The sequence below is a fragment of the Mobula birostris genome, chromosome 6 (assembly GCF_030028105.1).
Source record: "Mobula birostris isolate sMobBir1 chromosome 6, sMobBir1.hap1, whole genome shotgun sequence".
NCBI lineage: Eukaryota > Metazoa > Chordata > Chondrichthyes > Myliobatiformes > Myliobatidae > Mobula > Mobula birostris.
Window position 1 is genome coordinate 171,303,219 of NC_092375.1, and position 12,442 is coordinate 171,315,660.

General features: G+C 37.4%; 1 protein-coding gene across 1 annotated transcript in view; it reads left to right on the forward strand.

Annotated features, from left to right (window-relative positions):
- The window catches only part of phgdh (phosphoglycerate dehydrogenase), a 39,806-nt gene extending 27,799 nt beyond the window's left edge, over positions 1-12,007 (forward strand). The window contains exons 10-12 of the mRNA XM_072261889.1: positions 4,341-4,468; positions 6,350-6,575; positions 10,359-12,007. Of these exons, the coding sequence (XP_072117990.1) occupies positions 4,341-4,468; positions 6,350-6,575; positions 10,359-10,513 (509 nt within the window). The 3' untranslated portion in view covers positions 10,514-12,007. The remainder of the gene's footprint in view (positions 1-4,340; positions 4,469-6,349; positions 6,576-10,358) is intronic.
- Positions 12,008-12,442: the final 435 nt, after the last annotated feature.

A 12,442-nucleotide genomic window follows, 5' to 3' on the forward strand; every position in this document is an offset into this window, starting at 1 on the left:
TCACATAATTAGTTAAATGGAGGTAACTGTGTACAATCAAAGTGTTTCAATTGATTGTAGAAATCAACCTGGATCTGGAAGGTCCAACTGCTGGTAAGTCAGTATCCTGGTAAAAACTACACCATGAAGACAAAAGAACACTCCAAGCAACTCCGCAAAAAGATTATTGAGAAGCACAAGTCAGGAGATGGATATAAAAAATTCCAAGTCACTGAATATCTCTTGGAGTACAGTTAAGTCGATCATCAAGAAATGGAAAGAATATGGCACAGCTGTAAATATGCCTAGAGCAAGCCGTTCTCAAAAACTGAATGACTATGCAAGAAGGGGGCTAGTGAGGGAGACCACCAAGAGACCTATGACAACTCTTAGAGGAGTTACAAGTTTCAGTATCTGGGATGGGAGAGACTGTGCATAGAACAACTGTTCCTGGGTGTTTCATCAGTCACAGTTTTATGGGAGAGTAGCAAAGAGAAAGCCACTATTGGGGAGAAAAAACTCCCATGAAATCTGGGCTAGAGTGTGCCAGAAGGCATGTGGGAGATTCTGAAGTCAGCTGGAAGAAGGTTCTTTCATCTGATGAAAACAAAACTGAGCTTCTTGGCCATCAGACTAAATGCTATGTTTGGCATAAGCCAAACACTGCATCATCAAAGACATACCATCCCTACCATGAAGGATGGTGGTGGCTGCATCATGCTATGGGGATGCTTCACTACAGCAGGCCCTGGAAAGTTTGTGAAGGTAGAGGGCAAAATGAATGCAGCAAAACACAGGGAATTCCTGGAGGAAAACCTATCAACAAAGACGCAAGGTTCTTGAAGAAGAATTGAAACTTATGCCAAGCAAGCTGATGAATTTGCCAGTTTTGCACAATTGTCAGATGTTGGTCGCTACTTAAGGCTCAAACATTAAATGCAAAGCTGAATCAAGCCTTAGAGAAGGTCCTAAGTCCTGTATAGTTACTATAATTTCACCTTGGTATAAAAATCATAAACATGTTTAAGAAATTGTTGACAATTAGGAGAATGAGCGAGAAAGTGGCAAATGAAATACAATGCTGGATAATGCCTGGTCATGCACATTGGTAGTAGAAATAAATGTGCAGACTATTTTCTAAATGGGGAGAAAACCCAAAAATCTGAGATACAAGGGGACTTGGGAGTCCTTATACAGAACATCCTACAGGTTAACTTGCAAATTGAGTCAGTGGTGAGGAAGGCAAATGCAATGTTAGCATTCATTTCAAGAGGTTTAGAATACAAGAGCAGGGATGTGATACTGAGGCACTGGTGAGGCCTTACCTTGAGAATTGTGGACAGTTTTGGGTTCCTCATCTGAGAAAAGATGTGCTGACATTGGAGAGGGTTAAGAGGAGGTTCACAAGGATGATTCTGAGAATGAAGAGGTTATCGTACAAGGAATGTTTGATGACTCTGGGTTGTGTTCGCTGTAATTCAGAAGGATGAGGGGGGATCTCATTGAAACTTTTGAATGTTGAAAGGCCTAGACGGAGTAGATGTGGAAAGGAACCTGCTCTTATGTCTTATGATGCAGCCTGCAAGAGAAGAGCAAATAAGATTTGTTTTCCAGCTTGACAATGACCCCAAGCATAAAGCCAAAGCTACACAGGAATGGCTTAAAAACAAAAAAAAAGTTAATGTCCTGGAGTGGCCAAGTCAGAGTCTAGACCTCAATCCAATTGAGAATTTGTGGCTGGATTTGAAAAGTGCTGTTCACTCACATTGCCCATGCAATCTGACAGAGCTTGAGCAGTTTTGTAAAGAAGAGTGGGGGGAAAATTGCAGCATCCAGGTGTGCAAAGCTGATAAAGACCCATCCGCACAGACTCAAGGCTGTAATTGCTGCTAAAAGTGTATCTACTAAGTACTGACTTGAAGGAGGTGAATATTTATGCAATCAATTATTTTGTTTTATATTTGTAATTAATTGAGATCACTTTGTAGAGATCTGTTTTCACTTTGATAGGTAAGAGTTTTTCTGTTGATCAGTGTCAAAAAAAGCCAAATTAAATCCACTGTGATTTAATATTGTAAAACAATAAAACTTGAAAATTTCCAAGGGGGATGAATATTTTTAATAGGCACTGTATGTCAATGATTTGGATAAAGCAATTGGCAGCTTTGTTGCAAAATCTGCTGCTGTATGAAGGTAGGTGAAGAGGCAGGTTGGTTTGAGGATGTAGAGAGGCTACAGAAGGACTTAGATTACAAGAAAGGGGAAAGAAATGGCAGATGGAATACAGTGTCGGAAAGTGTATGGTCATGCACTTTGGTAGAAGAAATTAAAGAATAGACTATTTTCTGAATGGAGAGAAGTTGCAAAAAACTGAGGCTTAAAGGGACTTGGGAGTCCTTGTGCAGGATTCCCTAAAGGTTAGTTGGCAGGTTGAGTCTGTGGTGAGGAAGGCAAATGCAATGTTAACATTCATTTCAAGAGGACTAGAATATTTTTATAGGATGTAATGTTGAGACTTAAAGCACTGGTGAGGCCTCACTTGGAGTATTGTGAGCAGTTTCGGGCCCCTTACCTTAGAAAGGATGTGCTGACATTGGAGAGGGTTCAAAGGAGTTTCACAAAAATGATTCCAGGATTGAATAGCTTGTCATATGAAGAATGTTTGATGGCTCTGGGCTTGTAATCACTGGAATTCAGAAGAATGAGTGGTGACCTAATTGAAACCTATCAAATGGTGAAAGGCCTTGATAGAGTGGATCTGGAGAGGATGTTTCCTATGGTGGGAGAGTTTTAAGACCAGAGGATGCTGCCTCAGAACATAGGGGTATCCTTTTAGAACAGAGATGAGGAGGAATTTGTTTAAGCAGAGAATGGTGAACATGTGGAATTCTTTGCCACAGACAGCTCTGGAGGCCAAGTCTTTATGTATATTTAAGGCAAAGCTTGATAGATTTGGTCAGGGCATGCAAAGATGAGGCAGAAGATTGGGGCTGAGAATAAAATTGGATCTGCCATGGTGAAATGGTGGAGCAGACTCAATGGGCCAAATGGCCTAATTCTGCTCCTATATCTTATGGTCTTAATAACTTTTGTTAATATTTAATACAAAATATGTCATTTGATTTTGAGGTTCAGAATGTCTGACTTTGCTGTTCTGGATAGAGTCATAGAGTGCCACAGCAAAGAAAATAACAGGCTCTTTGGCCCAACTAGTCCATGCTGAACTGTTGTTCTACCTAGTGCCATCGACCTCCATGCCCCTCCTATCCAAGTACTTATCCAAACTTAAATGCTGCAATCGAGCCCAGATCCACCTCTTCTGCTGCCAGATCGTTCCACTCTTGCATGACCCTCTGAATGAAGAAGTTTCCACTCAGGTTCCCTTAAATATTTCACTTTTCACCCTTAACCCTTGACTTCTAGTTCTAGTCTCAGCCAGCCTCGGTGGAAAAAGCTTACTTGCAGTTACCATATCTGTACACCTCATAATTTTGTATACCTCAATCAAATCTCCTCTCATTTGCCTAAGCTCCAGGGTGTAAAGTCCTAACTTATTCAACCTTTCCCTATAAATCAGATCCTCAGATCTTGGCAAAATGTTTGTAATTATTCTCTGTACTCTTTCAATCTCATTGATATCTTTCCTGCGGGTAGGTGACTAGAACAGCACATAATACTGCAAATATGGCCTCACCAAATTCTTAGACAACTTCAACATCCAAACTCTGTGCTCAATACTCTGATTTATGAAGGCCAATGTGTCAAAAGCTCTCTTTACGACCCTATTTATCTGTGATGCCACTTGTATAGCAATACAACTATCCATAGGTTTTTACTGCATCTGAAGTGATCAAGTAACTGGAGTGATGGTGAAAAAAGTTAATCGGGGAATTTGAAAGGGAATTGCATACGCTTTTAAGGGGGAAATAATTTTTGAAGCAAAGACCACATAGATTAGTGCTAGCATGGGCTTGGTAGGCTGAGTCTTCTGTTTCGAAACAAACTATAATTCTAATTCCAGAGAAAATATTTCCTTTATGAAATGGAACAAATTTTTAGACAAATTATTAAAATGATCTGTAATGTGGAGCAATGCCTCTACGTTTCCTACAAAGTAGATGTTGTTTAAAAATTTGATTGCACTTAGAGTATTTGAATAGAGGACAAAAGAGCACATGTTGAGGCAATATACATTATCTATTTCTATTTGACTTCCAAATTTTAATGACAATTCCTAAATATTTAACAGAAGAGGAAACTGCTTCAAAGGCAATGTCATTCAGAGCTGAAACCATTAGACCATAAAAATGAAAGGAATCTAGTCTATGTTCAAATGTGATACTTTTTGTTTTGTTTTTAAGGTATGTCTTTGAGAAACACTGAGCATTGTGTTGCTTCAGCTGTGACTCTGGGGCTGCTTAAAGGAGACTTGGAAAACCAAGTAAACCTCATCAACGCATCTTTACTTGCAAAAGAAGCAGGATTAACTGTAAGTTGTCTTGGGATTTTTTTGTGAGATTTGTTCTAATTAATTTTTCAGCTAATTGTGGTGAGAGGGAGAATTGGCGATGGTTAGTGCATATTTGAAAAGTTGGTAATGAAGCAATCTTGGAGATGTGAAGAATACTGTGGTCCCCCCAACATTAATGAAATTTGCTAAAAACTTATTTGGGACGGATGGAACATGGGGCAGTGTGCAATAGTGAAATCTGGGGAAGTAATTTCCTTGTATTTGAAGGTTACTCCTGCTTAGTATGGCTTCATTTCCTACTGCCTACATACAAGTACATCAATTTGCACGGAACAGAATTGTAAAGGATAAGAAATAGCGTATGATAACCATCTAAATGTTGTTGGATTAGATTTGTTATATTTTTTGCAGCTTAACAATTAATTACCTGCTTGTATTTTTATAACTACTTATACATGTAACTGTTTAGTGCTCACAATATGTATATACAGTTGTTCAGTGTGTCCCCAAGGTGTTACATTTACATGATTCTGGAAAGCTCTGGAAGCTTCTCTGGTACACTGTTATTTGAATAAGGGGTATCTGATTGGTTGATTCTCGTCTTCAAATTTGAATGGGATGTTGCGTATCTAGAGCTGGTCATGTGGAGGCACATATTTCTTTTTGCTTTTCTCTCCCTTCTGGTACTAGCTTCTGCTACTGTTACTTTTCCAAGTTTCTTTGTTCTATTAAATCTTAATAAAACAATTGTGAAGCAACAAGTTTTCTGCCTCTTTCCTGATTTCTGAAAGAATGTTGGATTAAAAATATTAGAATCTAACCATGTAGAAGAGATACCAGATGTTTTTATTGATACCATAGTAATGAAGTTATTATATGAACATGCACCAAAACATTGCCAACACAGGATTGCTCTCTGTGTGCATGCGAACCATCTGGTTCCACCTATGTCCTACCAGCTTTTATCCCATCTCCCCCCCCCCCACCCCAGTGCTATGTACTGTCAATCTTTCCTGTTCCCTCTGTGTCTTGATGCAGAGACTTGACCTGAAAGATCAACTTGCATGTTTTGCCTCCGCATATGCTGATTAACCTGCTCGTGATATTTTGAATATTTAGATGGAGAGATTCTTTCCAATATGTATCTGTTTTGTCCATGCCCGCAGAAAAAAAGCTGCATTGTAATAGGCTGCAAATTTAACAAAGCAGGAGGAGCTGGATTTCATGACATTTTACATTGTCTTCCCATGTGAGCTTTATTTATCAAAGTATATCTTACTTCTTCTGAATTAAAAATCTGATTTTTTTTAAGATCCCAAGAAAAAGAAACAACATGTTTATTTATAGCTGCCCACCTTGTGCCCACTATTGCCATAATAAACACACGCATACCAATTGCATTGTTAATTGATAAAGTAGTAACTATATTTGAAAAGGAACAAATAGCAGTGGAATTGGAAGAGCTTCATTATATTGATTATGGGTCAGGTGAGAGTTTTCAAGAGCTAATAAGACCAGGATTAGATTGGATTGTCAGCCTGCAAATATCTCAGCACCAACAGCTCTTACAGCACATCCAATAGGGTGCACAGATAGACATTATCTGTAGAAGAGTCCATTACTCAAAACTACAGTGTATCCTTCTTAGGGAGATTGAGAGTTTGGGCATTTATTCCCTTTGTTTTATACATTCCTTTCCCAATTTCTCTGCAATTGACACCAAATTGTTTCCTGTCTCTCGTGCCTCCTACCTGATTTGTTAACTAGCTTCTTTTTCCACATGTGCTGCCTGACCTCGGTGGTTCCAGCATTTTGCCTTTTCTCTCATTAATCATTGGTCATTAAATCCTGAAGATAGCCTGATTAAAGTATAATCTAAAAGCTACTTCTTTCTTACAGGTAGTAGCCAAGCATGATGATGCAGTTCCAGGCGATCCTACTAATGTATGTGCATTGGAGATCTCTACTTCTAGTGCCTCCCATAAGTTTCTGGGTTCCATTCAAATTGACCTTCCAGTGCTTCTGGAAGTTGATGGAGCAGCATTCAAACAGGCAGTTCCTCTCAGTGGAAATTTGCTAATTTACAAAGCTGAGGCATATTCCCAAGCTTTACAATCTGTTGCAGGTAAAGGAAGCAGCATTTCTTGCATCACCAATTTCTTATCATCATTTGAAATCTCCATTGCTTTTCATTGATGTTCAGTGTTTATCAATCTTTGTATTACTCTGTCTTGAGAAGACTAATTATAAGAGTAAGTTTAAATAAATAATGTCTTTGCATAACAGCTTGTCATTAGTCAACTTGTACAAGTTTCATTTTATATTAATGCTGTAATTAAATACAAAAGCTTCAAACTGCATAAGGACTTTAGAAGCAAGAGTAGATAATTCAGCCCCTGATGCTTGTTCTGCCTATCATTAAGATCATGTCTGATCTTTTACCACAAAAGTCATTTTCCTGCACTAACCCCATATCCCTTGATTCGCTCTTGAAGAGAGCAAGTGGTCAAATAATTTTACAAGCTCTAAAGTCAAAGTAGTCAGAGGATAATAACACCACATGATACATTGCTGAATTCACAACATGAAACCTCTTAATTTGATCTATGTTATGAGTTAATTTGACTGTTTCAGCAAAAAACTGCATGAACCTGAACATGGATTATGAAATTCTCATTTCTCATTCATGAAACTAGGCTGATTTACAAGTCTTTTTCCCACACTTCACATTAGCCTTGAATATTTGTGATAATATGACTCTAGTTTGTAACTTTATTTGGAATGATAACTAGTGTACTAAAACATTTTTTAAAGCAATAAGGATCAGAGAAGTAACATTCAGCTCATTTAAAGATCTGTCCAAGGTCTTGCCTGAGTTGACAGAGACGTCTGTTCAAGGCTGAGTTGGCTGTAAAATTACCTTTTGATAATTGGAAATTTGAGCATTGATCATATTTGTAATCCAATGTAGGCATGTAATTAACACTTTGCAATGAAGTTGGCATCAGAAATTTGGAGTTTGTAGAATATCTTCATTGGGTCTGTGATATGACAGTTTTCAATTCCAGCGGATTCTGCAAACTTAAGGTTTAATTGTCAATTCCCTAATTGGTTGGATAACAAGAATTTCATTTAATACTGATGGTTGGATGGTTGACAAAACCTTATACCCATTAATTCCTTAACTTACAGCAGCTCCTTAGAAAAAAACATGCACATTTTTCACACTCTTTAATGATAGGGGTTTATAAAGCAACCTTGGAAACCTAAAGTTCCCACAAGTTTCTTTTTTTTTCATTTCTGACGTTTGAAGGGCTCAACTCCACTTTTCTATGTCATGCCTCTTCAAGCCAATCCCACTCTACCCCTTCTCCCACCCCAGTTCATTCCCTGCATCATGTTAGACTATATTGCATTTGATAATCCAATTAATGGTCCTGGCAAACAAATGAATGGACTAATATCAGTGTGGAACCCTGAATAGGACCTATATTTGTAACTGTGCTAACTTGGTGAAGGTTATTCCAATGAGTTTACGTTGCTGCTATTGTTTCCATGGCAGGGAATTGTTTCCTGTGGGATCAGGATTAGAACTGCACACAGTATACCAGGAAGAGGTCTCAAAAAAGATTTGTACAATTGCAACAAAGCTTGCTTACACCAGCCACCTTAAATAAAAGATGTTACTATCTGTCCTACTATATCTCCATACACTTGCAGTGGTTTCTGTGCACTATCATGAACATGTAATACAACATTTGAATCTTCCTGGCCTACTCTCTCTTGTATCCATTATCTCTTTTGGTATATCTCAGTGTCTACACCTAAACAAATCAATAATGTTGCATAGAAACTTGAAGAGGTTCAAAACAACAATCAGTAATAATAAGACACGCTCTGTATGTTGGTGGTACAGTAGTGGCAGATTTTCAGGACAATTAGATGTTATTCCTATTAATACCCAAGCACCCTTTAATTACAGTCTGTCCCCACTTATTGAAAGGGTTCTGTTTTTCTGAACGTCCATAAGTTGACCTTATCCATAAATCAGACAATACTCAAAAATCACTTTGTACAGTTACCATACCTCCATGTTGACAGGGCATCAAAAGCACACAAGACTGATAAGAAAGAACAAGTACTAAGCAGGGAAGGGGGAGTTGGTATCTGGTTCTGCTGTTTGTAGTAACGAATGGATGTACATACTTTATTTATTTATTGAGATACAGCATGAAATAGGCTCTTCCGTCCTTTCCAGCCGCACCGTCCAGCAATCCCCTGATTTAATCCTGCCTAATCATGGGACAATTTACAATGACCAATTAACCTACCAAGCAGTACACCTTTGTACTTGTGGGTGGAAATCGGAGTGCCCGGAGGAAACCCGTACGATCTTGGGGAGAATGTACAAACTCCTTACAGGCAGTGGTGGGAATTGAACCATAGTCACTGGCACTGTAAAGCATTGTGCTAACTAACCACTGCGCTACCGTGCTGCCTGGTACTTCGACCTTTTGAATTTAATAACATAATGGGAGCTTGATCAGAGATAGGGGTGTCCATAAATTGGGCATTTATAACCCAATCAATATATGTTTTTAAGATGTTACACAATTTACAGTAAATTCTCCAGTGAAGCTAGTAAGTTTCCAAGAGTTTGTGGGAACCTAGACCTTGATGAGTTTGTGAACCAAATGTTGAATCATCAAGATTTTCACAAAGCACTTTATTTGAGTTAGACACGGCTGTGAGTTCTTCTGTGAAAACTTTATGATATGAAGGGCATTTTATGAATGCCATTATTTAATTTATGTGCTTATTTTTATGTTCCCTCCTTACGCATAGCACTACCTTTACCATATAAGCGTATTTACATAATTGGCCAATGCCTGTGTGAACATTTCAATTCAGTAGCACATTTTGGTGGAGGTTCTTGGGTTCAGGTGGACAATCCCCACTGATAGTTTCATTGGAGTTGTAAAGATGAGCTGCATGTGGTATGATATGAAAAATTTGTAAAGAGGTGCAGTGTTTGCTCCCAGGTGAACTAAAAGATAACAAGCTTGCTAGTCTGAGATAAAACAGTAATGTTTTTCTGGGATCTTGACTGTAAATTATCTAGCAACAAGTAACACTAAAAAATTGATTATTTACTTAATTGTTTTTTCATTATATTACAATAGTCAATATGTTACTAGTTTTAAAAAAATCCTTTGCATCTTCCATCAGTTCACTCCCTCGGTGTAAATGCAGGTTGTTGCTTTGAACATCACTGCAATGTCCCATATAACCTTTTCCATTTATTCACTGCTTTCAATTCCTAAATGACTCATTAATCAGAGTAGTTAATTGATACTCTTCTTTTGCCTACTGACCTTGCATGATTTTTATTTCTGGTTTTTCTGCACGACTTATTTTAACTTAACTATTTAATAGACATATCTATTTACTGTAATTCAGTTATTTTTTCCTCAACATTTATTTATCATTGGACTGCTGCCCTAAAGTTTACAAAATCTCATGACACATGCCGGTGATATTAAATGTTTTCCTTTTTTAGATATATTGAAAATTAAAACAAAAGTGTTATCCAATACTTTGTTACATTGTCTTAAAATGTTTGTAAAGTTTATAAAGAATACTTTTTTCAAAATTATGCACACTAATCTCTGCACCTAATTCTTCAGTTTTTATTTTATTTCATGCTATCTGAACCCTTGTTAATCAAAACAGTGAATTTTCTTCTCTAGATATCTTCTCTTCTCAACATTGTGTACTGGAATTTTATTAGAAATACTCATGATCTTTGTGTTTTCTATATGTAATAGACTTGTTGATTCAAAGCTACTCATTGACAATGAATTGTAAATTATTCTGGTTAATTTTATAATTGTGGCTTTTTCTTCAGGGGTGCTGGCTTCAGCTGGAATTCAAATTGAATCATACAATGTTACAACTGCTGTGGAAGGACACCAGTGGTGCATTATGAGAATTACTTCATTGTTAGTAGATTTGAATCTTCTTGAGCATTATGTGAAGGTATCAATGCAGCTGACAATATGAATAGCACGTTCTTCATTTAGAAAAAAAGCATCAAAATTTAAAAGTCAATTTGACCAGAAAAAGTGGTGTATGGTTTGAATTTACTGTAATAATCATGCCTTTTTCAATAGTACTGATTAAATTGACAAAATGTCTAATAAGCTAATGCAAACAGAAGCCAATGCATGAGATTTTTTTCAGTAATGTACCTCTGCCATTAACATAAAAGCAGAAAATGCTCAAAAGTTGCAACATGTCAGGCTGTGTGTTCAAAACTCTATCCATTACACCATCGAACAATCATTTGTTTCTTGGTGGCAGGCAAATAAAGTATGATTGAGTAACTGCTCTTGAACTGAAAGTACTGATATTTCCTCTCACACCACACAGGAGGCTGAGAAGATCCCATGGCAAGTTAACTATCTTATGACTATTCACATCATTAGATGTGTTACCTTGGCATTCCCACCTGAAATAGTAACTGTGACAAACAGTCCTCATCTATGCAGAGAATACTGGCATTAGGGGCTTGTCAAAAGAGAAGGAATAGTTCAACAGTATCAAGCCAGAAGTTTAAGTTTCTAGAAAGAGTCTTGTGTTTGATAAATCATCACCAAATCTCCTCAGTGGTAGGTCTCTTGAGGACCTGTGTGGTTGGAACATCTTTCTTCAGGGTCTCAATGACTTTGAATGATTATACTGATGCTGAGCATAAGTACAGATAACCCCCATGACCATTATGACCATTAGGGTTATGGAAATTCACACTTACTTAATTCACAAACCTCTACTCAAAAAAATTTGAGATATGGAATAAAATTGGTTCTTGGGATTTATTTGAGGGAGAAAAAAATGTAAATACACAAAATTATTTTCAACTCGCGTTTCTTGACACTTGGAAATGATGTGGCTTCAAACTATAGAACACTGTGATATGGATTACTTTATATGAACACAACCACCCCTCCCCCCAATAACATGGTGGTTACCTATGTTCCCATTACATAGAATATTAATAACAAAATGTTCTCCATCAAAACATCTGAAGGACGTACTTTTGTTTTTGTAAACCACACCACTACACTGCAGATAACATAGCTAAGGTACTGCCTGACCTGCTGAGTTCCTCTAACACTTTGTGTGTGTGTGTGTGTGTGTGTGTGTGTGTGTGTGTGTGTGTGTGTGTGTGTGCGTGTGTAGCGGTAAATTGGCCAGTGCTGGTTTGCGACCAGTCTCAAATTTGATATTGCCACGACTCTCAAAGGACAAGAGCCAATAAGGAATCCAACACAATAAATAACGAGACCACATTGTGACACTTTGCCACTGCAATTCAGCAGTGTCAGATTTCCACGAATTATATTTGCCAAATGAAAGATCATCAGCCTGAAATGTTAACTGTTCTCTCCACAAATATAGTTAACCTACTGGGCATTTTCAGTATTTGTCTGTTTCTGTTTTTGATCTTTGTTGGAAAACTTATTATTGTTTCAGCAATAATTGACATTCATTAATAAATTTATGATGAAGTAATACTGTTTGAAATATTCTGGCTCATTACTCCAATCTCACTGTTTTGCAAAGCAATTACTTAGTTTTTTTTTTGTTTTCCTATTGTGTCATTCCTGGAGAGAGGGTAAATGGGTAACAATTTAGTCTTTTCTAATCTTAATGTGTTTTGATACAAATTCATTTACTTGATTTCCAGCTTTTGCCAGTCAGATTCACGATGTGTTTACATAATACACAAGACTTATTGTGAACACTTTTAAATTTAATTTGAGTTGAGGTTCAAGCCACATTCTTGCAGTTTGATTTTTTTGTAAATCAAGGCTGAATTCTCATTTTTGTGCTGAAAGAATGTTGCCCCATTGGAAGCACTATCTTCAAGGCATAGTGCTCATGGGTGAAAATAAAATAGCCCAGACTCATGGAGTTGTGGCATGTCAG